Here is a 23,841-nt window from a genome sequence, read left to right as displayed (position 1 = left end):
TAGCTCCACATTAAATTCAATTGCTCCCCCCACTGGGCATCACCTCTGTAGTAAACTTCACCCCACCCAGGATCTGGAAGAAAACAGTCACTTCGAAGCTAGGAACTGGCCTGCACACATCAGGGGCTCAGTGAACTAGATAACCGGCAGCATTAGCCACAGCTGATGGTCTCAATAGTTCCGCTTTACCTTTACTAAGGTTAATAGAAGCCTCCCTCTTAGGCTGTGGTTCTTGATACTTCAGTGCCAGAGTGTCTTTACAAGAAGAAAGCTTAGCTACCTGTGCCTCCCCCTGGTACAGTTGTATTGACTTTGGGCACATTACCCTGGGAAGGGAAACTCACTTGCCAAACACTAACAAAGGTGAAAGGGTAACTACATGTTCACGTGGGTAAGTTGCATCTCACTAGTTTTTTTCTGTCCCTGATGCTTCCAATCAAAGGGACTGAATAATATCCTGGATCCATGTGGCAATGTAGTTAGGATAAGATAGCCAATGGGGAATACAGATACAACTGTGGGTTCCCCACCTCTCAGGGCTTCCATTTCATAAGTCTTGAGTTGCCTTGAGTTGTGACTGCAACTCTGGGGAGTCAGCAAGTTCTCTACTGTGCCTCCCAAATCAAGACTCATGCAAAACACTGGCAAAGGAGCCAAGTTTACAGTCTAAATTTTATTATCTCCAAGTCACAATGCTGATCACAAATGTGCACCCTTTAAAATAGTAACAAACAAACAAACAAACAAACAAACAACACCACCACCACCACACATGGAGAAATTCTTGCAATGAAACACAGTGGACCAACAGAGACAACTGTCACAGTGTCTTAAGGTCTGGGAATCTGGGCATGCTGCCCACAGGCTTGAGGAGACATCTTCAGGTTTAAGGCAAAGGGAACAGCCTACAAAAGGCACAACCACCAGCTACCCCTAGAAGAATCTCTCAGTTATTTCCTCCTTGGGGGTTACAGCTTGAGTGCCTCTCCCCACCCCCCACCCCACACCTGTGACTCAAGAGTGGTTAGGTCAGCTCTTGGAGAGAATAGAGACAGTGACATTACTTGGGGAAACACAGCCACCACCATCTCCCTCAGGTTCTGTAGGATAGGGACAGTGGCCAAATTACCCCTGGCAGACACAAGTGCTGCAGTAATAGGGATCTCTTCCACAGAGGCAGCAGGGGAGTGGTTCAGCGCCATGGATAGGGAAGAAAAGCAAGAGGAGCCCTTGCCCCGAAAATGACTGGCTTCCTTAGGCCTGAAGCCCAGATGTGGGATCTTCTGTTTGCAGGGACAGGAGCAGAACTTGGGGAAAATCAGGTAGTAACATCTAAAACACTTGTAGCAGGAAAGACATGGAGAAGAGCAACTGCGAAGTATAGGGCAGACCACTTGCTGGACAGTATCTGCCTCTAGAGAGATGTATTGGTCCACAGCAACTGGAAAGGGGGTGTGGTAGGAAGGATGGAAAGAAGAGCAGCACAGGGACCTCTAACTCCACTTACCTCCAAGACTGGGCCCCGAGGACTGTGTGAATACAGACCCTTAAGGGCAAAGGCTTACTCCACTCTCCCTTTCTCACAAGGGCATCTGGACTGCCATCTCTCCCCACTGTAGAGACTCTGCCCTCAAGTAGAGGACTGACACCTACACAGTACAGGGACTGATGGAGGCTCAGACTCCTGAAAATCGAAGTCAGACGAAGGGCTCCTACCACACACTTTGAACTTTTCTCCACAATGAGACACTCTGTGGACGGCTCTGCTTCGAGGGTTAGAGGAAGTGAGAGAATCCAAGTACAATAACAACGGCCAGACAAAAATGAAAGGCCACCTCTTTAAAGACTTGGTGGGGGAAAACTGGCTGGTAAAACTTCAATTATCTGGGATGCAGGGAAAGACCAAAAGGGAACCCAGAGGAGCTAGCAAATCAGAAGAATGAATTTGTCTCATTTAAAGGCAAAGAGAAAAAGAAACTAAAAGAATATTAATTTAAGAATAATAAGCCAGGCTTTACAAACGAACGTCTTAGGAAACAAAACATACAGGAAGGAGCTTCCCTGGGAGAAGACACTTGAATTTCCCAGGAAAAAGTGAAGAAGAGTAAAAGACATGGGCTTCTAGATGTAGACCCAGAAGCCTGAGCTGGCTGGACCTCTGCTCCTCTGAGCACAGCCAACTCAAGTAAAGAGTGGAGATGGGAGGAAGTCCACTTGTTTAGCCCCTTCTCCAACAGAGTCTGTCCTCAGAGGAAGGCAGGGGTCCTCCTCATTCAGCTGCTTGCTGGTAGGAGCCACCCTATATCTTTGAAGCCCTCCTGGTAGTAAACAGCCAGTTGTATTTCTCTTCTCTCCTGGGTTCTCACCTCTGCTGTTCTGACAGGGGTGGGGAAATGGGAAGAAACATCGTTAATGGACCTTCTGGGCATTTACAAGCTGTTTTCAAAAAGCCACGTTTCTAAATCATGTGTTTTATTATTATTTTTTAATGTTTATTTATTTTTAAGAGAGAGAAAGGAGGAGACGGAGCACACACGAGTGAGAGAGAGAAAATTCCAAGCAGGCTCTGCAGTACAGCACAGAGATTCTCTCTCCACGTCTCTTTCTCAAATAAATAAACGTTAAAAAAAAAATAGTAAAGATAAAAAAAATAAAGTCCCTAACAAAGCAACAATAAAACCCCCATGATCTTTCTCCATGACTTTTAGAACTGGCTCTGCTGCAAACACCTCAAATTTAGATTTCCCTTTCCTTAAAAAAGAATGCCCTGCATTTTTCCCCTGCAGATTCCCAAATGAAATTCTGCCAAGTTAACAATGGTTTCTGCTTCAATCCTGCTCAATGCATTCGCAAAACAAAGCGGCTGGCAAATTTTGAGACTCCTTTAAGCCTCCCCACAAGATATCTCATGATTATAACTTAAAGCATTAATTAGGTGATTGTTAAGTAAATAAGCACGAGCATTAGTTTTAAGAATGTTATAAGAGTTGGGGCGCCTAGGTGGCTCAGTCGGTTGGGCAGCAGACTTCGGCTCAGGTCCTGATCTCACGGTTTGTGGGTTTGGGCCCTGTGTTGGGGTCTGTGCTAACAGCTCAGAGCCTGGAGCCTGCTTCAGACTCTGTGTCTCCCTCTCTGTCCCTCCCCGGCTCATGCTCTGTCTCTGTCTCTCAAAAATAAACATTAAAAATAATTAATAAATAAATAAATAAATAAATAAATAAATAAATTTAAAATGTTGTAAGAGTCATAGTACATTGTACACTTACTTTTATAGGATGTTCGATTTAAAATATTTAAGAACTCATATTAACTGGAACCCCTGCTTACAACCTGGAATAATAAAGTTAGAATTTGTTACCAGTCGTTAAAAAAAAAAAAAAAAAAAAGGCCATGGAGACACACTCAGAAAAGGAGAGAAATTTTCTAGGGGAAAGGAAAGCCCACTGATGTGGGAAGCAGCTTACATACCTCAGGAGGTGGGGGCTTAATGGTGACTGGCTGGGAAGTCCTCCGGGGTGGGGAGGGCTTTGGCTGCACCTGCTGCTGGGCAGGGTTATAGTAGGTCACTCCTCCATATACCTGTGATGGGGCCTTGGGACCCCAATAAGTCAGAAGAAAAAGTTAGGCAAACTCACCCTAACTATGATGAACAGGAAACATTATTTGGGCAGGAAGCATTACTCGGGCACAAAAATAAAAGTACTGGGGAATTTTTAAATCTCTAAGCTGCCCCTTAAAGTGATCATTCATTTCTATCTTACTATCTTTTAATTATGTTCTGATTCTTACTCCTCCAAAGTATTGCTCATCTTTCTCTAATTCTTACCATCAGCTGAAAAATGGAAGAGGCTAAGCTCAGTGGTGACACCTCACATACCAGATGGTGTCAACCTGTTGGGAGTTAAGCAGCACAGGAAGGGGTAGGGCTGGTAAGGATAATACAGCTTCTTTACTCAATTGAATAACAGACACAGCCACCTAAGACATACCAAAACACTTCAATGAAATACCATTCAAGAAACAGAAGGCAATAAACAGACGATGGGCATTACATAAGCTGCATTTCCAGCTCCTGACCACCAAGAGGCGTCCTGGTGTCACATGCAAATCAGTGGCATCGAAATGTTTTCTCAAATTCCTTAAGCATTCTTCCCATATCACCTCCTCGTCTGAATTAAAGGACGTGTAGAAAAATCTGCTCATTAGCCATCTCACCTGCGTATTAGGATATAGATGAGGCGGCGGTGGGGGAGGCAGTGCCCCTGGAGCATAAGGGTAGCTAGGATTACCAAAGTTCATGACTCCTGGAGCAGAAAAGTAAGTAGGAGCAAGCAACTGCTGAGGTGGTGGCTGTCCTGGAGACATGGACACTGGTGGGGGATAGAGGCCCGGATTGGGGAGAGGTGCCGGTGTCTGGTGGGGATGTAAACCTGGATAAGAAGAGGAAAACAAAAATTAAATAGAAGATAACACCATTTCCATGGGATGGCTTGGCTGCCCTGCTCAGCACAGAAAGACTCAGGATGAAGTCCTCAGGATGGACCCAAGAGGAGTTTGTTGCTCAAGCAGCCAGAGTGGCCAGCCTTGTAAGCAAGCAGCACAGAGCTCAGGAGGATGGAGCTTGTGAAGCCCCCAACACATATCCTCACGTACTGGAAGCATACAAGCAGAGGTGCAAAGCTTACCTGGGTGGGGAAGGTGCATTTCTGGCTGCACAATCATGCCCTGAGGAGGCAGTGGGGCAGGGCTGTCACCATGGGTATAGATTGGTCCCTGGAACTGCACTGTAAAATATCACATTGGGACTCTCATAAACCCTCACTCTTCGTATCATATGGATAAGTCTCCTTGTCCCCCAAACCCTTTAAAAGATGTTCTCAGTTTTCCATGTGAAGAAAACAGCAGCCAGACAATGTTTGATAACCACTGTGAGAAGTCAGAAGGGAAATTTTAGGAGTCAAGAGGCTGGTCTCTTAATTCACTTCATCCTGCCAAGAAAGGTGCCTAACAAGAATTTTTAAAAAAACAAACAAAAAACCCCCAAAATAACTCACATGGATCATAGTAATGTCCTTCCATGATACTGATGTGCACAGGAGGGGCAGGGGGCTCCGGCACAGGTCTCTGCCGCTGAGATGAATAGCGTTTGGCTCGCCCACCCTGGACACCCTGAAATAACAAGGTTTGAGCAAAAAGACTCCCAGAGGGCTGACTCTCCTATCAAGTCCCACCCTCTTGTAGGTGCTGCAAAACACACCCTTGGTATATGGCACATATTTAAACAATACTGGCAAAATGAAGGGGTTCTGGTTGGCTCAGTTGGAAGAACATACAACTCTTGACTTCAGGGTCATGAGTTCGAGCCCCACATGAGGTGTAGAGATTACTTAATAAAAAAAGCTTAAAAAAATATTTGCAAAATGAATTGTAAAGCCAATGAGAAACATCAAGATCTGAACCTAGACCCTCTACCCTTTCTGGAGAGCCAAATTAAAAGAAATATGGGTAAATCAATGGGAAAGCAGACTCCAAGGCCTTATCCTGGTTTAAACAGTGAACAACTGTTGCATGCAGCCCGCTCCCCCAACTACTCCCTTTTCCTTTCTGTACCATTTCTTCCATCCGGTTAAACTGAGGTGGAGGTCCTGCTCCCATGTGTATGTGATTGGGCATACCTGTAATATACCAAAAAAAAAAAAGTCATGGCTGCAGAGTAGATAGATGTTGAGTAAGACTAAAGAATACAACATGTGGAATTGTTTTATTCTTTTAAACTAACAAAATTCTTTTTTAATGTTTATTTATTTATTTTGAGAGGGAGAAGGGGAGAGACAGTGAGGAAGCACATGAGTTGGGGAAGGGCAGAGGAAGAGGGAATGAGAGAATCCCAAGCAGGTTCCACGGTGTCAGCAAAGAGACTGATGCTGGGCTGGATCTCACGAACCATGAGATCATGAGATCATGAGCTGAGCCAAAATCAAGAGTCAGAGGCTTGCCAACTAAGCCACCCAGGGACCCAACAAAATTCCTTTTAAACTATCTCTGCCTCCTGTCAATACCAGCATTTGGAAATCTGTCCTCACTGCCTGCAATCTTAATATAGCAATAAAGTCTTTGAACACACACACACACACACACACACACACACACACTTCAATGAGAAAGTGCAAGTTCAAATTTCTCCCACCAAATACTTCCCTTTACAGAATGCCTAAGAGTTATAATTAGCACAGTACATTATCAAACATATTGAAAAATCTCAGCCCTCAAGTTTCTGAACATAACTGGACATTCTGTGAATCTGCCCAATTATTCTAGGCCATAGAGGTCTAGGATGGACATTTGGGAAGATACTGCCCTCTGGCTGAAAATGACTCAGGACAAAAAAAGACATCTTCCAATGGTAATAAGGTATCAGTAGAAGGGTATACTTCTCCATCCAAAGATCAACTCCAGGTCCAGTTTATACTACATTGGTTTTTGGTATTCAAAAATGCACAGGGGTGCCTGGATGGCTCAGTAGGTTAAGTGTCCACTCTTGATTTTGGCTCAGGTCATGATCTCATAGTTCGTACGTTCATGCCCCACTGTCAGTGTGGAGCCTGCTTGGGATTCTCTCTTCCTCTCTCTTCCCCTCCTCTGCTCCCTCTCACTCACATGCTTTCTCCAAATAAACAAACAAACAAAATCATGCACACCAGGGAAGGATGCTGAAACTCCCAGTCCAAATGAGGATTTCCAATCTTTAAGTTCAAATCAGATTTCAGAAACTAAGGAAAAGAGGGGCACCTTGGTGACTCAGTTGGTTAAGCGGCCAACTTCGGCTCAGGTAATGATCTCACAGCTTGTGAGTTCGAGCCCCGCCTTGGGCTCTGTGCTGACAACAGCCCAGAGCCTGGAGCCTGCTTCAGATTCTGTGTCTCCCTCTCTCTCTCTCTCTCTCTCTCTGCCCCTCCCCCATCCACACTTTGTCTCTCAAAAATAAACAAACATTAAAAAAATTAAAAAAAAAAAAAAAAAAACTAAGGAAAAGATCTTTTGATCTACCTGGCTGGAGGGAAAGATGGATGGGCAAGAGCCTGGTAGATAGGTCCTGGTTTCTAGAACTCTGCTATCCAACGTGATATCCAATAGCCACATGTGGTTATTTAAATTTCTATTAATTAAAATTGCAAGTTCATTTCCTCAGTCACTCTAGGCACATTACAGTTGTTCAAAAAGTTATTACACTATAGAAAACTCTATTGTTTTCTATAGCTCTAGATTAAGGAAATTAGGCTTTCCTTTCAAAGAGATTAGAAAATTCTCATCCAGGGGTACCTGGGTGTCTCAGTCCATTGAGAGTCCAACTTTGCCTCAGGTCATGATCTCATGGTTTGTGGGTTTGACCACCGCATTGGGCTCTGTGCTGACAGCTCAGAGCCTGGAGCCTGCTTCAGATTCTGTGTCTCCCTCTCTCTCTCTCTCTCTCTCTCTCTCTCTCTCTCTCTCTCTCTGATTCTGTGTCTCTCCCCTTCTCTCTCTGCCCCTCCCTCGTTTGTGCTCTCTCTCAAAAATAAATATTAAATATCTCCCCCTCTCTGCCCCCCTCCCCCACTTGTACTCTGTCTCTCTCTCAAAAATAAACATTAAAAAAAAATAAAATAAAAGCCCTCCATAAAAAACATTAAATAAATAAATAAATAAGAAAAAAAAAGAAAATTCTCATCCAAATTCAAACGAGTAAGTATCTGCCTTCAAATATTTAACTATTAATTCATATAGTAAGAACACTGCCACTCTCTTCCAACTTTCCCCACAGAGAATGGGTAAAAGATTGTGCATTCAGGAGGTCAATATTGATAACTGGTCAGGTAGGCAAAGTAGTGGGGTAGTCTTGGGTAACAGATAAAACTTCTCTGAGGTCTTTGTATGAATATACCTATGAATATATTTCTTTCAGTTAACAAAAACAAAGCTAGGGGCACCCGGGTGGAGTTGGTTAAGCATCCAACTCTTGATTTCGGCTTAGGTCATGATTTCAGTTTGTGAGTTTGAACCCTTTGATGGGCTCTGTGCTGAAAGCAGGGAGCCTGCTCTCAGAGCCTGCTTGGGATTCTCTCTTTCCTTCTCCCCCATTTGCACATGCATGCACTCTCTTAAAAAAAAAAAAAAAAAAAAGATATTTATCAGACACTATATCCCCAAGACACCTAATCCCATGTCCCCAAATTCAGTGATGCTCAGGGAAAAAAGTTAGTCACTAACCCTAAGGTACCTACCCCGAAGCTCACGTGGCTGTAGGAACGAAGGCTGCCCTGGACTCCAATTCTGTTCTGTTATATTTAGTTGTGCCACATCTTGCTCAAGTCCACTTGTAGTTGAATCCACTGGAGCCTCCCAGGCTCCAGTCTTAGCAGGTGGAGAAGGGGTAGTTTCTGGGACTGGAGGCGCTGGGTTCAGCCCTTCAGGTGGAGGGGGCACCTCCTCTGCAACCTTGACTGCATCTCCAGCTTTGATTCTCGTTCTTCTTGCCCGGGAATAGGATTTCTTCTCAATAGGCCTGTCAGGGGCTGGTGGTGCAGCATCAGGAGCAGCAGCTGGAATCTCTGAGGCTGCCTCTTCCTTCTCAGGACTGCCAAGCACTTGAGCATCAGCTTCTGGAGATGGATCCCTCACAGGAGTCTGCTCTAGGCGCCGTGACCGGTAACTGGCTTCATGTTTAACAGTCTCACCAGATCGGCCACCATGCTGCCCACCAGCATCCACAGGCCTAAAACCAGCACGACCTTCCTTGAAGCCCCCAGATCGAGAGTAATTCCTGGGAGCAGACATCCGGCCAGTACCTGCAGCATTTCTGTTAATAAATGTCCTTGGTGGTAGGGTGCCCCCAGGACCCTGATGGCGATGGGACTTGTTTGGTCGCTCAACAATCCAGTTTGGATCTCTTTGCGGAGGACTCCCAAACCTGAATAAATGGAATGGCAAAAGTCTTAAGGAAAGAAATAACAAAAGAGATGAGATGACTAGAGATATAAACTGAAGGTCAGGGAGACTTCACCCATTCCTCACCGACTGAATGACAGGCTGAAATGGCATTTAGAAAAGCAAAGGTTCTCTAAAATATAAATATAAACTGCAAAATTTCCTCACCTGGGTTTCCGGATTCTTCGGGGTTTGATGTCATCAGGATTGTGAGCTGAGCGGATGTCATAGCCATAAAGAGCAATGAGCTCCTGTCGAGACTTTGGAGCCTGTTCATCTTCCCGGAACTTATCATGCTCCCAGCGACCCTCATCCTTCCATAGCTTTCGCTGTCTCCCTTTGGGTCTGGATAAAACCAGGAAAAAGTGTCTTAGGCTGGTAGATTCCATTACATAAAGATGTTCACGAAAAAATAGGTTTGGGCAGAGAAACAGTAGGAACTTCACTGGTCTTCCCATTTTCCCAGACAGATTATACAAAACCAAGAGTGAATCACAGAGCCTACTGAGCTCAAATGTAATAAGGGACAAAAATGAGGAAAGACTTCACTTCAAACTACTCAGCACCTTGGAAATAAATATCTCTTGCTTATAAGGCAGCCTATGCAACTATTTCATATCCCAGAGTCTTGAGCCTCAAATTAAGGAAGGCAGTGGAAGTGTGGGTCTGGATCCCAGCTCCTCCACCAAAAGTTACCAAATATCCTAAGCCTCACTTTCCTCAAAAGATAATCATAAAACTTAAAGTACTGTGAGCAATAAATTAGCAAAGTGCTGGGCATACAGTAAGCACTAAATACATACTAATAGCAGCAACAAATGGTTGTACCTGACTTCCTCCTCCTGAGTTTGCCCTCGAAGATCATGCTCAAAGAAGAGCCCTTTCCGGGGTATGTATGCTGGGTTCTTCCGATCCTCATCATCATCCAAATGCTTAGGGCCTTTTTTACCCACTTTGTTCTCCACAGGCTCTGTGCTCTCCTAGAGGACAGACAAAGGGCTCCTTATTCTCTCCAAGGTTAAGAGTCCTTATTCTGGCCCCCAAAATGGAGGCCTGTGGTGGACACTGACCTGTCCATCCCCACTCTGCCTCTCTCCAGTTACAGTGCCTTTGGTGTCAGGCTTTTCTTCTCCCTTCTCTTCTTTTGCTGAACAATTAGCAGCATCATTGGCTTCTGATTTCAGCTCCACTTTGGAGTTTTCCTCTTCACTGTATTCCCCTTCTTCACCCTGAAAAAAGTTCCCATCAGTTGGAAATGGTGCATTTTTACTTTCCATTCTTTTTTTTTTTTTTTTCAAGTTTATTGAGAGAGAAAGAGAGCATGTACATGAGCAGGGGAAGGGCAGAGAGAGAGGGAAAGAGAGAATCCCAAGCAGGTTCCATGCTGTCAGTACAGAGCCTGACACAGGGCTCCAACCCACAAACCATGAGATCATGACCTAAGTCAAAACAAAGAGTTGGACCCTTAACCGACTGAGCCACCCAGGTGCCCCTTATTTTCCATTCTTTAGGATAGAAACATTTTCTTTTTTTTTTTTTTAATTTTTTTTTTCAACGTTTATTTATTTTGGGGACAGAGAGAGACACAGCATGAACGGGGGAGGGGCAGAGAGAGAGGGAGACACAGAATCGGAAACAGGCTCCAGGCTCTGAGCCATCAGCCCAGAGCCTGACGCGGGGCTCAAACTCACGGACCGCGAGATCGTGACCTGGCTGAAGTCGGACGCTTAACCAACTGCGCCACCCAGTCGCCCCAGGATAGAAACATTTTCTAATGAACTTTTACTACCATGTAAGAATTAAAAGCAAACATATCAAAACTCTTACTAAAATTTCTAGAGGATGGGGCGCGTGCACGCGCGCACGCACACACACACACACACAAAACACAATAAAAAATATACATACGTATACTTATACAGATCCGTGTAAGTTTTCCAGGAAGATATGCAAGGAAATGTTAACCATGGTAGCCTCTGGGGAAGGAGCCCAGGAGATATGAAAGAGAGGCTTTAAACTGCCTAGCATACAGGGGCACCTGGGTGGCTCAGTTGGTTAAGCAGACAACTTCAGCTCAGGTCATAATCTTATGGTTCATGAGTTCAAGCCCCACATCGGGCTGGCTGCTGTCAGTGTAGAGCCCATTTCAGATCCTCTGTCCCTTCTCTCTCTGCCCCTTCCCTGCTCACAGTGTCTCTCTCTCTCTCTCTCTCAAATATAAATAAACATTAAAAAAGTAAGAATAAAAACTGCCTACCATACAAAAGGAGCTTAATCTTTGTTGATGATTCCTCTCCCTCTTCATGGATTATTTCTTAAACATGCAGTGCCTAAAAACTACACTCTAACTCAAGCTGTGAATGGTCTCATCTCAGAATAGCTTAGAGCAGAGATTCCCAACCTTTTAGATTATGTGGACCTCTTGTTAAACTCCAAAATTTTCATGGATCTCCATTAGACAATAGCTCATATAACACCCAGTGACTGAAAAAAACATTAACAAACAATTTCTATACATTCAATACTTCAAAAAAATCTACATTGTATTAACTTGTATATTCAAAACCAGTAATACACAAAGGTGGGAGATGTACATTTAGTCTATAAATAATATGAACTGAGCTAGTGAATTTGCAAACTCTGTAATAACCCTATGATTTTTCAAGGCATTTATTTACCCTCAAATTGGGAAATAATGGCATACCATTTTTTATGTCTGTGATACGAATACTCAACCTTCTGCAGCATGAGATCACCTTAGCCAACAACTCAGCCCAGAATTATGTAATTATAAAATTTTGGCTTAAAAAACTTGTTCTTTTTAAGATTTTGTTTTTAAGTAATCTCTACACCCAACGTGGGGCTTGAACTAACGACCCCGAGATCAAGAGTCGCATGCTCTACCAACTGAGCCAACCAGGCACCCGTGACTTAGAAAGCTAGAGAACTTGTATGACCACTGCATTTTAGAAATGAAAACAAAGCTCAAGTGCTTTCTTGCCTCTCCACATCTCCTTTCCTCTCCTGCCACATCAAGATTGGATAATCCTGCTTGTGACAGAGAAACTGCTGAGTCTGTCCATACCGAAGAGGGTCCTTAGGCCATCTACTAAATAGGGGCTGGCCACCAGAAAGGGTTAGGTAATAAAGGTGTGGCTAGTTCTAGGGAGAGAAAAGGAGCAATTAAAGCTTATGCTGAGGGAACTGGCTTTAGAATACTTTCATTTCAAATTCCTCTCAGGATTTGGGCCTCCAGAGGCCAATCTATAGGCTGGAGGGTAGGTTTAGAGACCTGAAGACAAAGAAATGGGTTCAAAGGAAGGTGGGCTAGTCCTCACTGCTGGGTTAACAGGTCAGGGTGCCAATACCCCGCTGCCACCTGGTAGATAGGTGCACACTAATCTTATTCTCCTACTGGGTCTGATGCTTGATCTATACTAGACTTGCTCATAACTCCAAACTCATGCTAACATCAGGAATGGGATCAAAGAGTTCTACTGTGAGATTCCTGATAAAGCAAAGAAGCTCTAAGTTTCTACCCTTTCTTCAAATAGAGTGGCGTCTGCCCAACCGGCCCAAATGAGCCAACTAATCCTCTTCCCTACTCAGCATCTGGGTATTTCAGCCTCTAAGTGTTTTGGGTCAGATTCCTGAAAGGTGATACTGTTATGAAACCCACAATTAGAGGAAGACCACACTCACACTATAAGGATTAAGCCTCTCCTCATAGCTTTTTTTTTTTTTTTTAATGTATTTATTATGAGAGAGAGCAAGTGAGTGGGGTAGAGGCAGAGAGAGAATCCCAAGCGGGCTCCGCACTGTTAGTGCAGAGCCCAATGTGGAGCTTGAAATCACAAACCGTGGGATCATGACCTAAGCCGAAATCAAGAGTCAGATGCTTAACTGACTGAACCACCCAAACGCCCCTACTCACAGCTTTCTAATAACCAAGTGTCCTTGATTCTTCCCATTTCCCCTCATTCACAAGAAGTTTCCCCTCCTCTTAAGATGGGGATGGGTGGGTGGTAATCATTCAGTTCTTTCCCTAATCTTATGTTCCCTGTAAGTTCTAAAGCAGAAATTTCAAGAATCTTATTCAATATGTATATGTGACCTTCATTCATTAGTCCCCACCAAACAAACACACAGACACACACACTGATTTCAAATATCTTAAAATAGTATCAGCATGATTATGAGAATTTTGTTTTATGCTCTGCCTCCTCTAGTCCATGGTGGAATGTCAAATGAGGGAATTCTTTTATTCCAAATGAGAAACTAATTTTGTTTCCAGGGCAGGACAGAAAGATACAAACAGCAGTGCTGAGAAGACTCCAAATTAGTCTGGTCTAACTGAAGACAAAAAGGTGCTACCCCAGGATCACACTGCTTTGGCTAAGGACTGACACCAAATCCTTTTCCAGAGACAAAACTCCTCTTCAATGAATACTCTCCCCAACTCTCAAGTCTAGCTCTCCCTTGAAGCCCCTGGTAGCTTTCTCACACAGAAGTTTTAGCTTATTCTTGCATTCCCTATGTATTTCAGAGTATAAGACAAGAGTTAGTGTCTTCCTGGTTCTCAATGTCTCTTCTAGATCTAAGTTATCCAGCATCATTTTAAATTCCTACTCCCCTGAGGCTCCTATCACCTAGCTATATACCTCTATGCCTTCCTTGAGCCAACCCTGTCACAGACTTGGAAGACTAGCAAGATGCTCACTCTTCACCTCTGCTACAGGCCATCGGTTTCCATGCCCACACTCCAGACAAGTCTTATCTGGAACTGCTATACATTTCTTTTTTAAGCAGGCTCCACACCCAATGTGGGGCTTGAACTCACGACCCACGACCCTGAGATCAAGAGTTGCCTACTCTGCCGACTGAGCCAGACAGGCACCCCTACTATACATTTTATTTTTATGCCATACATTTTTAAAAAAGTAAACCTGCTCCTCTTTAAAACTCTTCAATACTCCTTTGATCAAAACTACCACGTGCAGGGGCACCTGAGAGGCTCAGTTAGTTGGTTGAGTGAGTGACTTCGGCTCAGGTCATGATCTCGTGGTTCCTGAGTTCCAGCCCCACATCAGGCTCTGTGCTGACAACTCAGAGCCTGGAGCCTGCTTCGGATTCTGTGTCTCCCTCTCTCTCTGCTCCTCCCTGATTCGCGCTCTCTCATAAATAAATAAACGTTAAAAAATAAAAATAAAAAACTGCCACATGCAAAAAAAAAAAAGTTAGACCCCCACCTCACCCCATATACAAAAATTAACTCAAATGAATCAAAGTCCTAAATTTAAGAGCTAAAACTATAGAACTCTTAGAAGAAAACAGGAGTTAATCTTCATGACTTTGGTTTTGGCATGGATTCAGCCTTCTTGGATATGACATCAAAAGCACAAACAAAAAGAAAAAAACAGATATATTAGACTTCATCAAAATTGAAACCTTACACCATTAAGAAAGTAGAAAGAAAACCCACAGAATGCGGAAAAAAGATTTGCAAATCATGTATCTGATAAGGAACTTGTATCTAGAATATATTTTTACAACTCAATAAAAAGACAACCCATCGAAAAAAGAGGACAGTCCTGGGTGGCTCAGTCGGTTAAGCATCCAACTTCAGCTGAGTCATGATCTCACAGTTCATGGGCTCAGGTCCTGCATCGGGCTCTCCGCTGTCAGCACAGAGCCTGCTTCAGATCCTCTTATCCCCTTCTCTCTCTGCCTGTCCCCTGCTTGCATTCTCTCTCTCAAAAATAAATAAACCTTAAAAAAAAAGGGGGGGAGGCCGGGGTGGCTCAGTTGGTTAAGTGTCCGACTTCGGCCTAGATCATGATCTCGCAGTTCATGAGTTCGAGCCCCGCGTCAGGCTCTGTGCTGACAGCTTGGAGCCTGGAGCCTGCTTCAGATTCTGTGTCTCCCTCTCTCTCTGCCCCTCCCCAGCTCATGCTCACACTCTGTCTCTGTCAAAAATAAATAAAATTAAAAATAAAAATAATAATAATAATAATAATAATAAAACAAGTTTAAAAATTGTCTGGGATTTTCCCAGGATTCTGGGAAAATGGCAGCCGCAGTTTTTGATCTCTTCTAACCTCCACATGAAATGAGAGCTTCTAGACAGCAAAATCAAAGCCCTTTAAAGGCTTTGGACGTTTACAACAAAACTAGGTTACAAGGTATTCCCCAGACCTCAAAATACAAGCACACAGAAATAAAGCACGAACAGCCATTAAGACCTGCACCAGACTGTGTCTGTACTCAAGAAAGCAGAGTAGTAAATGGAACTGAGAACAGGAGAACCCTGAACTAATCAACAGGTATTTATTTAACAGAAAGCTAAACTGAAAACAACAGTTGAAAGTAGGAGGAGTTTTACTGTCTCCAATAGTGTTTGAATGTAAGGGTCCTGCAGTAAGAAGCTCTGAAAGGGCTCGAGGGGTCTAAAATCTCTGAAATCTTGCAACCGACCCAGCTGCCAGGGCTGCCTTCTAGGATAGGGTCCCACACCAAAGAGAAACTTGAGAGGACAATCCAATTGAGCAGGAGAGGAGCAGAAAGAACGAAGAGAAGCTACAAAACAAATTAGGAAAGGGAACAAGAGCAGGAAATCACAGAAAGCAATCCACCACTTTTTTTTTTTTTTTTTAACACTACAGGAAAACAACAGAAAGAGCTTTATGAAGTCAGAAAAAGCTACTCTGAGCCATATGTCCTTCTAACAGATCAGGAAAACTAATATCACATAAAATACAAACCGGTAACAAAAACATAGAGGTCAAATCCAATATAAACTTATCATGAGAAAGAAAAAATAAGAGCATTCTACAAAGAAAGCATGACAGAAGACAGACATATCATATAAAAAGTGTAACTTCATTTCAAAAAAGCTAAAAAAGCATTAAGAAAATTAGGTAAGGTATGAAAGAACATCAATCAGAGTTAGAAAAACTCAAAAACGAAACGAAAGAACTCAGGAAAGTACTAGAAATTTAAAAAAAATCATTTCAAATACAAAGCCTAAAACTAGAAGAAACACAAGAGTGAATAAACATAGTAATAACACCTTAAGTAAAAATAAAAGTGATAAGGAACAAAGTATTTTTAAAAATCAAGAAGTAAAGGAAAAAAGGATTAGAAAGAAAGGGTCAAATACTGAAGACACACATAAAATACTTAGGGGGCACCTGGCTGGCTCTGTTGGTTAAGTGTCCAAATTTGGCTCAGGTCATGATCTCAGGGTTTGTGAGTTGGAGCCCTGCATCCAACTCTCTGCCATCAGCACAGAGCCTACTTGGGATCCTCTGTCCCTCACTCTATCCCTCTCCCACTTGTGCATATACACTTTCTCTCTCTCAAAAATAAATACACATTAAAAATAAATAAAACAAAATACTTGGGATAGGAGTTCCATGACATATTGCAGAGTACATCTCATACCTGTGAACACCAACCCAGAGCAACTACCACTAGACAAATTCTAATATAGTTACTGGACCTTAAAAAATATATACTGGGAATACCTACACACAAAAAAGCAAGTGACCTATAAGGGAAAGAAAATAAGTAATGATCAGTTTTGTTCAAGATAAAATCTTTGTTTCATGTTGTCTTTCCATGGATCTGGAAATAATTTGCAGGAAATACAAAGGACAGAAAAGGCATGTTGGGTTGTACTACGAGTGAACAATCAATACCTTTTCAACAGATAAACTGTAAGGAAAAGAAAGGGATGAAAAACTAACCTGTAGACTAAGAGACCGATCAAATTTGGGGCACCTGGGTGGCTCAGTCGGTTAAGCGTCCAACTCTTGATTTCAGCTCTGGTCATGATCTCATAGTTCATGAGTTTGAGCTCCACAACAGGCTCCATGCTGATAGTGCATCAATGGAGCCTGCTTGGGATTCTCTCTCTCCCATTCTCTCTCTCTCTCTCACTCTCTGCCCCCCACCACCACCACTTGCGCACATGCTCTCTCAAGATAAACTTAAAAAAAAAAATCAAAATTATTATTTTTTTTGAGAGAGCGCAAGTTGAAGAGGGGCAGAGAGAGGGGGACAGAGGATCCAAAGCAGGCTTTGCACTGACAGCAGCAAGCCTGCTGTGGGGCTTGAATTTATGAACCTTGAGATCATATCTTTAGCCAAAGTCAGATACTTAACAGACTGAGCCACCCAGATACCTCAAGAGAGATCATACTTTAATAGGCAAGACTGAACTGTAGCGTATAGGTATATAGCTAGTAATCAAGAAGAAATGCAAGCAATGGATTACTATGAAAGTCAGGATACCAGGCTTTTTTTCTGTAATATAATCTGCTGTCCATAGAAACTTTTTCTATGCTGTCCAATACAGCAGCCAGTACCCACAGCTAGCTACTGAGTACTTAAAATGTGGCCACCGCAACTGAAGAACTGAAGTTGATTTTAAGTTAAACTAATTTAAATTTAAATAGCCACATTTGGCTAGTGACTACTGTATTAGACAGAGCAGAACTAGACTTTCTTAACTTTCAGACGATATATATACTATATGTTGCCATTTCAAAGTCCCACAAGTCCCTCAATTTCAAAACATCCAAAATTTAACCCACCATTCTTCTTCCTAAAATCTCCTCCTGTGTCCCATTCTTTTTTTCTTTAAAAAAAATTTTTTTTAACGTTTATTCATTTTTGAGAGACAGAGTTTGGGCGGGGGGTGGAGAGAGAGAGAGACAGACAGACAGACAGACACAGAATCCGAGGCAGGCTCCAGGCTGAGCCGTCAGCACAGAGCCCTATGCAGTGCCTGAACCCACAAACTGTGAGACCATGACTTGAACCAAAGTCGGATGCTTAACAGACTGAGCCACCCAGGTGCCCCGTTCTTTTCTTTTTTTTAATGTTTTATTTATTTTTAAGAGAGAGAGAGAGAGAGAGAGAGAGAGAGAGGTGGTGTGAGTGGAGAAGCAGAGGAGACAGAATCCGAAGCAGGCTCCAGGCTCTGAACTGTCAGCACAGAGCCTGACGTGACACGGGGCTTGAACTCATGAACCGCAAGATCATGATCTGAGCTGAAGTCAGATGCACAACTGACTGAGCCACCCATGTGCCCTTCTCGTAAAATGTTATTTTTGAGAGAGAGAGAGAGAGAGACAGAATGTGACTGGGGGAGGGGCAGAGAGAGACAGACACAGAATCCAAAGCAGGCTCCAGGCTCTCCACTGTCAGCACAGAGCCCGACGTGGGGCTGGAACCCATGAACCACGAGATCATGACCTGAGCCAAAGTCAGCTGCTTAGCCAACTGAGTTACCCAGGCACCCTTCCTATGTCCCATTCTCTCTCTTATTCATCAACCTGGGCATCCCTTTGACTCCTTAATTCAGGCTCCACATTCAATCAATCAAGAAGTTCTGTTAGTACCACCTAACATGTCTCAAATCTGAGTCCCACTGCCATGTCTCTTCTGTAGGGTACCATCATGTTCCCTGGCTCATCCTAACAACCTCTTAACCGGCTCTCCCTGTCCCAAGTCTTGCCTCACCCACAATTCATCTTCTTTACTTAAGCCATCAGTAGCTTTCTTTCCTTGCTATTAGGGTAACACCCAAAGTCATTTACATACAGAATGGTGAGATGCTATAAGTTCATAATCAACAAACCTCACTGAACACTGCATTCTGCGTAACAATCTTTCCAGGGTTTCCATTCTCTAGTGACTACTGCAAACATTCTTCACCCCAAAACCTCTCATCTCCCTTCTACTCTTTACACATTAACTTCATCACTGACTTCAGAGAAAATAAGTCATCTCATCAATCACCACATTCTATGAATTCCATTACCTAAATAGCTTTCAATTCTGTCCACTTTTTTCCTCCCAAGTTAATTTAAGAGATAGAGCTGGGGGGGGGGGGGGAGAGGGGGAGGAAGGGAGAGGGGGAGGGGGAGGCGGAGGGAGGGAGGGAGGGGGAGGGAGAGAGGGAGAACCCCAAGAACGCCCTGCACTGCCAGCACAGAGCCTGACACAGGGCTAGAACCAACAAACCCGCAAGATCATGACCTGAGCCAAAACCTAGGGTCAGACACTTAACTGACTGAGCCACCCAGGTGCCCCTTGATCCTGTCCAGTTCCGTTTTCATTGCTATCACACCACTCCACTCCAGGCCACATATACTGCTTGCCTCAACTTGCACATTGCTTTAGCTTTTCTGCTTCCAATTTTGCTCCCCTCAGATCAACTAAAATTGCAGACAAAATAACGGTTATAAAATAATAATTCTTGGGATGCCTGGCTGGGTCAGACGGTTAGTGTGTCCAACTCTTGATCTCAGGGTCATGAGTTCAAGCCCCATGCTGGGTATGGAGCCTACTTAAAAAAAAGATCTCAAATTTTACTGTGCATAAACATCAACCTGGGATCTTATTAACACATAAATGTCTGAGTCTTCCCTCCCTCTGCAAGATTTTGCTCAGAACTGGCCAACTGGATTTTCTGAGGCAGGTGTCCCTTGGATCTGACAAACACTTCTTTAAAATTTAAGTCTAATTCAGGGGAGCCTGGCTAGCTTGGTCAGTGGAACATGCAACAGTTGATCTTGGGGTTGTGGGTTTCAGCCCCACGCTGGGTGTAGAGATTACTTAAAATCTTAAAAAATAATAATAAAATAAGGGGGCGTCTGGGTGGCTCAGTCGGTTAAGCGTCCAACTTCGGCTCAGGTTATGATCTCACAGTTTGTGGGTTCGAGTCCCACATCGGGCTCTGCGCTGACAGCTTGGAGCCTGAAGACTGCTTCGGATTCTCTGTCTCCCTCTTTCTGTCCTCCTCTACTCATGCTGTCTTGCTCTCTCAAAAATAAACATTAAAATAACAATAATAATAATAATAATATAATAAAATTTAAGCCATCAGTATTCATCACATACTTGGTGAAAACCCTGTTACGCTTTCTCACTTCCTTACGCTATAATCCAAATACATTTTAATCTGGCCTACAAGATATTTTAAGATTTGGACTCAGACTCATCACTTAGCACCAGTCATGCTAAACTTTTCACATCCTCCAAATCGTCATGCAGTCCATTCCTTCTAGACCTTTTTCCCAGTGTTCTCTCTGCTTAGGATATTCTGCCTGGCTAACTCCCACTCACCCATCAAATCTCTATTTTAACATCCCATCCTCTGTGTTTCCAAATACCCTAAACCCAGTTAGTTGCCCCCACCATGTGTTCCCAAAGCACCCTATGCTTCCGATATTATGACACTCACCAAACATTACTGTAATTACTTGTCTATTTTCTCCACAAGGGAAGAACCATGTCTGTCTTTTATTCCAGTGCTCAGCACAACTCCTGGCACATAGCAGGTACATGATGAAGAAAAGGAACAAGTAAATCCCTCGACGATCTTGCCCCTGTTCACTAATTTGCCTTTATTTCTGGTATCCGTCACATACCTATTATGTTCCAGCCACATCAAACCATCAGTTTCCAAATAATTCAGTCTACTCTCCTGTGTCAGGACTTTCACAGCTGTTGTTCCCTCTGCCTAGAACATGGTTTGTCTAACTCCAACTTATTTTTTCCTGACTACCTAAAATGGATTCAGTACTCAGCCATTAATACCCTACTTAACCCTGTCCCCAGCAGTTGTCACCAAGTCCTAGGACTGCCTGCATGTTTATCCAACTTCCTTACTAAGTCATTCCTAAAGACAGAAATTGTGGTATAGTGTTCACTGTTGCATTTCCAGTGCTTAATGGAAATCTAATACACAGTAACAGTTCTACAAAATCTACACAATGAACCTTTGATCCACAATCCAATTCCTTCTGTTCATAATCCCATGATCAAAATCCAGAACTCAGGACTTTATTCAACAACCCCAGGAAACAAACAGCCATTCCCTGGTAGTTCATCTCTGGTAGTTCATCCAACCAAAATAAGATCACAAAAGCTTGGTTTATGGAAATTTTCTCCTGAATTTAAGAGGGAGAAAGCACCCTATAAACTGAGGGATGTTTCTGATACAAACCACTCAGAATCCTGCCCTTTTAAGGTCTTCAGACACACTTGAAAAAAATATCCAACTGCCTGGTTTCATTCTGTAGGTAGCATAAAAGGAACTGCCAAAGATCCCGTGAAGGACTTCAAGATGTTCTCATTCTCTAATTTAGAACCTTATTTTCCGCAGACAGAGTGAAAAACTGACACTAACAGTGTATCACATGAAACCTAAAGAGGCATGCACCAAATTTCCCTCACTCTAAACAAGACCTTTTATAACAGTTTTTGAAGAGCATAAATGAAGAATGCACAAGAACAGTAACAAGTGGGTCATGGTACTTTTGAACCACGAGTGTGTACATGTTTTTAAAATACATTAAAAACAAACAAACCATTTTCCAACCTAGATAACAGAGAAAAAAGAACCTGTTACACTCACTTCAGAGTCTTCTGCACTTTCATAATCCGAGAGAACAGCTGAAACAAAACAGAAATATGTAAGGAAAAAAAAAAGGCAACAGAAATGATTATAAATACATTTCCTGATTGCTTTTTGAGTCAAGCTAAGACTCTAACTCAATTCTGACATCAACCTATCAGGGAGATAAAATTACGGTCCCTATTTACAAATGGGAAACAGGCTCAAAGAGCGATTTGCCCAACATCATACTGCTAAAATGTATGCTCACAAGCCCTGTGCTACAAAGAGCCACGTTATGGCACTTTTCCCCCACATCCATAACAGTCTGACAGGATGTCAACTGCTAAAGATAGGTGATCTGAGTTTACCAGCAAAAAACTTGTCATAATGCTACTCACCATCGCCCTCCATGCCATCTTCACTCTCCTGAAGGAAAGGAGATGACATGGGTTAGTTCCGTGATTTCCAGAGGGTGGGGAGCTAAAGACTCAACACAAAATGTTGAAAAGGGAGATGAGGAAAGGTACATCTTTAACAAATAGCAGCCGAGGGAGGTCCGATCTCTTCACTTCCAACCCCAATTTCTGGATAAACATCCGCTTTTCATCTACAGCGGCTCTACCCTTCCCCCTTGACACCCCAACACCTCCTCCTCCCTTGGGGCTCCGGATGCACACCGCACTGGCATAGCTCTCTTCTCTAACACGATATGCCCCAGCATCTACCATCAACTCCCAGCCTCGCATCACCACCTACACCCCGCCCCCCGGCCGGCCCCGCCCGCGCGCACTCACACATTCCGACTCCTCGGCGCTCTTCGCCCCCCCGCTCTCCACCCGCCGCAGATGAAGGGCCCCAGCTCGGCCTCCGCGCTGAGAAGGCAGAGAGCCGCTGCCACCGCCTCCAGCGCTACCGCTGCAGCTCCCGCCGCCCCGCGCCGGGGAGCCGCCGCTGTCTGAGCCCGATGCGCCAGACTCCTCGTCCTCCGTGTCCTGCGAAGCGCGCTGCCGCCGACGATCCGCCATCTTACGGAGAACGGCCGCCGCCGACCAGCTCCTTACGTACCGCGCCCGTCGCAGGGGCTGCCGGGAGGCTTGAGAGCTAGTCCCAGCATGCTTCACGTGCGACACTGGCCGCCGCGCTTTTCGGGAGGAGGGGCTAGGGGCGGGCACCCTGCGGCACGTTTGCGGCGAGCGGGATTACGTAATCCGTGTCGTGCGGGGGGCGTGCCGCGACCCCTGTCTTGCCTGGGGTAGGCCCCCGCGAGGGTAGCGGTGTTCCTCGCCCAGCCATCTTGGGCCTTCCGAGTCGAAGGCGCTCACCTGTCACAGCTTCACTGCGGCATTGGAGCTGTTTCAGGCTTTTCTATTTCCGTTTCTTGTTTCTACCCACGTTTGAAGCAGATCGTTTTACTGCATTCGTTTGCTTAGTAAAATCACGAGTGAAGGTAAACCTCTAAAGTCGTTGTGGTGCGTCAGAATTTGCCACAGCAGCCCATTTGAAGCTAAAGAGCGAAGGAGAAACCAGTTGTCTGCAGTGAAACTCAAGGACTTAGTGTTGCAGCACACCGTGTTTTCTCACTTCCTCTTCCTTCTTGTATCTCTCCCACCCCCATCCCAGCTATCACCTCTCCCAAAGTGCAGGCTGGTATGATGCTAGACTTAACCAAGATTTAGAACCGATTTTAAAAGATGAACCGCCGTTGGTTCAATTTCCTGACATGATTTCCTTCTTAAGGGTTACCAGACAGGTAGCTGAGGGGAATGCTTTGATTTTGGCCAGGCATTTGCCAGCAGTGAAAAAAAAAAAGGTGTATTTTCTTTGGACCATAGTAAATACGTTCAAGATGTGTAAGGTATTAGTGTACCTACAGGAGTGCACATTAATAATATATATCAAACAGAGAAAAGTCACTATGGCATAGTACAGGATTCTATCCCATGTAATATTTTTACAAGGTATATGGTTAAAGATTCTGATGTTTACCAAATTTATAGACAATACGAAACTAGAAGGCATTCTGAATGCCTTCACAGATTCAGGATCCAAAAAGATCTTAACAAGTGGCCAAATGTGACATGTTGTAAATCCAGCTCCAAAACCCAGCTTCCAGAGTCCAAAAATGGAGGATGTATGTATGGAGGAAAGAAGGGGAAAGGGAAAGGAAAAAGGAAAGGAGGAAAAGATTTGGAGGGCTTTTTCTATCACAAGGTAAATTGATGCAAATAAGGCTGCCAAGTTTAGTGTGTAAAGAAAAGTGATAACCTGCGACTTTACTTTTTAGTTGTTTGGTCTGGGTTCAATTTTTCTTTTTTTTCTAAGCAGGCTTCATACCCTGCACAGAGCCCAACGTGGGGCTTGAACTCATGTGAGATCAAGACCTGAGCTGAGCTGAAGAGCCACCCAGGTGTCCCAAGGCTGGGTTCAATTTTTAAATGAACATGAACTTGTTCACTCAGAGGGAA

At 43.8% G+C, this 23,841-nt stretch overlaps 1 protein-coding gene across 3 annotated transcripts; it reads right to left on the bottom strand.

Annotated features, from left to right (window-relative positions):
- Window positions 1–653: 653 nt before the first annotated feature.
- Window positions 654–22,837, bottom strand: CASC3 (CASC3 exon junction complex subunit). Of its 3 annotated transcripts, none has more exons than XM_053212032.1 (14): window positions 22,171–22,834; window positions 21,775–21,802; window positions 21,395–21,432; window positions 10,035–10,193; window positions 9,793–9,944; window positions 9,133–9,309; window positions 8,262–8,947; window positions 5,611–5,675; window positions 5,055–5,169; window positions 4,686–4,784; window positions 4,216–4,430; window positions 3,469–3,591; window positions 3,267–3,330; window positions 654–2,371 (listed from the first exon to the last, which is right to left on the bottom strand). In XM_053212032.1, the coding sequence occupies exons 1-13, from the start codon at window positions 22,399–22,401 to the stop codon at window positions 3,307–3,309; spliced, it is 2,112 nt and encodes a 703-aa protein (XP_053068007.1). In that variant the 5' UTR covers window positions 22,402–22,834; the 3' UTR covers window positions 654–2,371; window positions 3,267–3,306. The 3 variants fall into 3 exon arrangements, with proteins under 3 accessions (XP_053068007.1, XP_026889632.1, XP_053068008.1); XM_027033831.2 differs by having other exon boundaries at window positions 654–2,376; window positions 22,171–22,832; XM_053212033.1 differs by lacking the exon at window positions 4,686–4,784 and having other exon boundaries at window positions 654–2,376; window positions 22,171–22,837.
- Window positions 22,838–23,841: the final 1,004 nt, after the last annotated feature.

Source organism: Acinonyx jubatus, chromosome E1 (genome assembly GCF_027475565.1).
Source record: "Acinonyx jubatus isolate Ajub_Pintada_27869175 chromosome E1, VMU_Ajub_asm_v1.0, whole genome shotgun sequence".
NCBI lineage: Eukaryota > Metazoa > Chordata > Mammalia > Carnivora > Felidae > Acinonyx > Acinonyx jubatus.
This window is presented reverse-complemented; position numbering and strand designations above follow the sequence as displayed.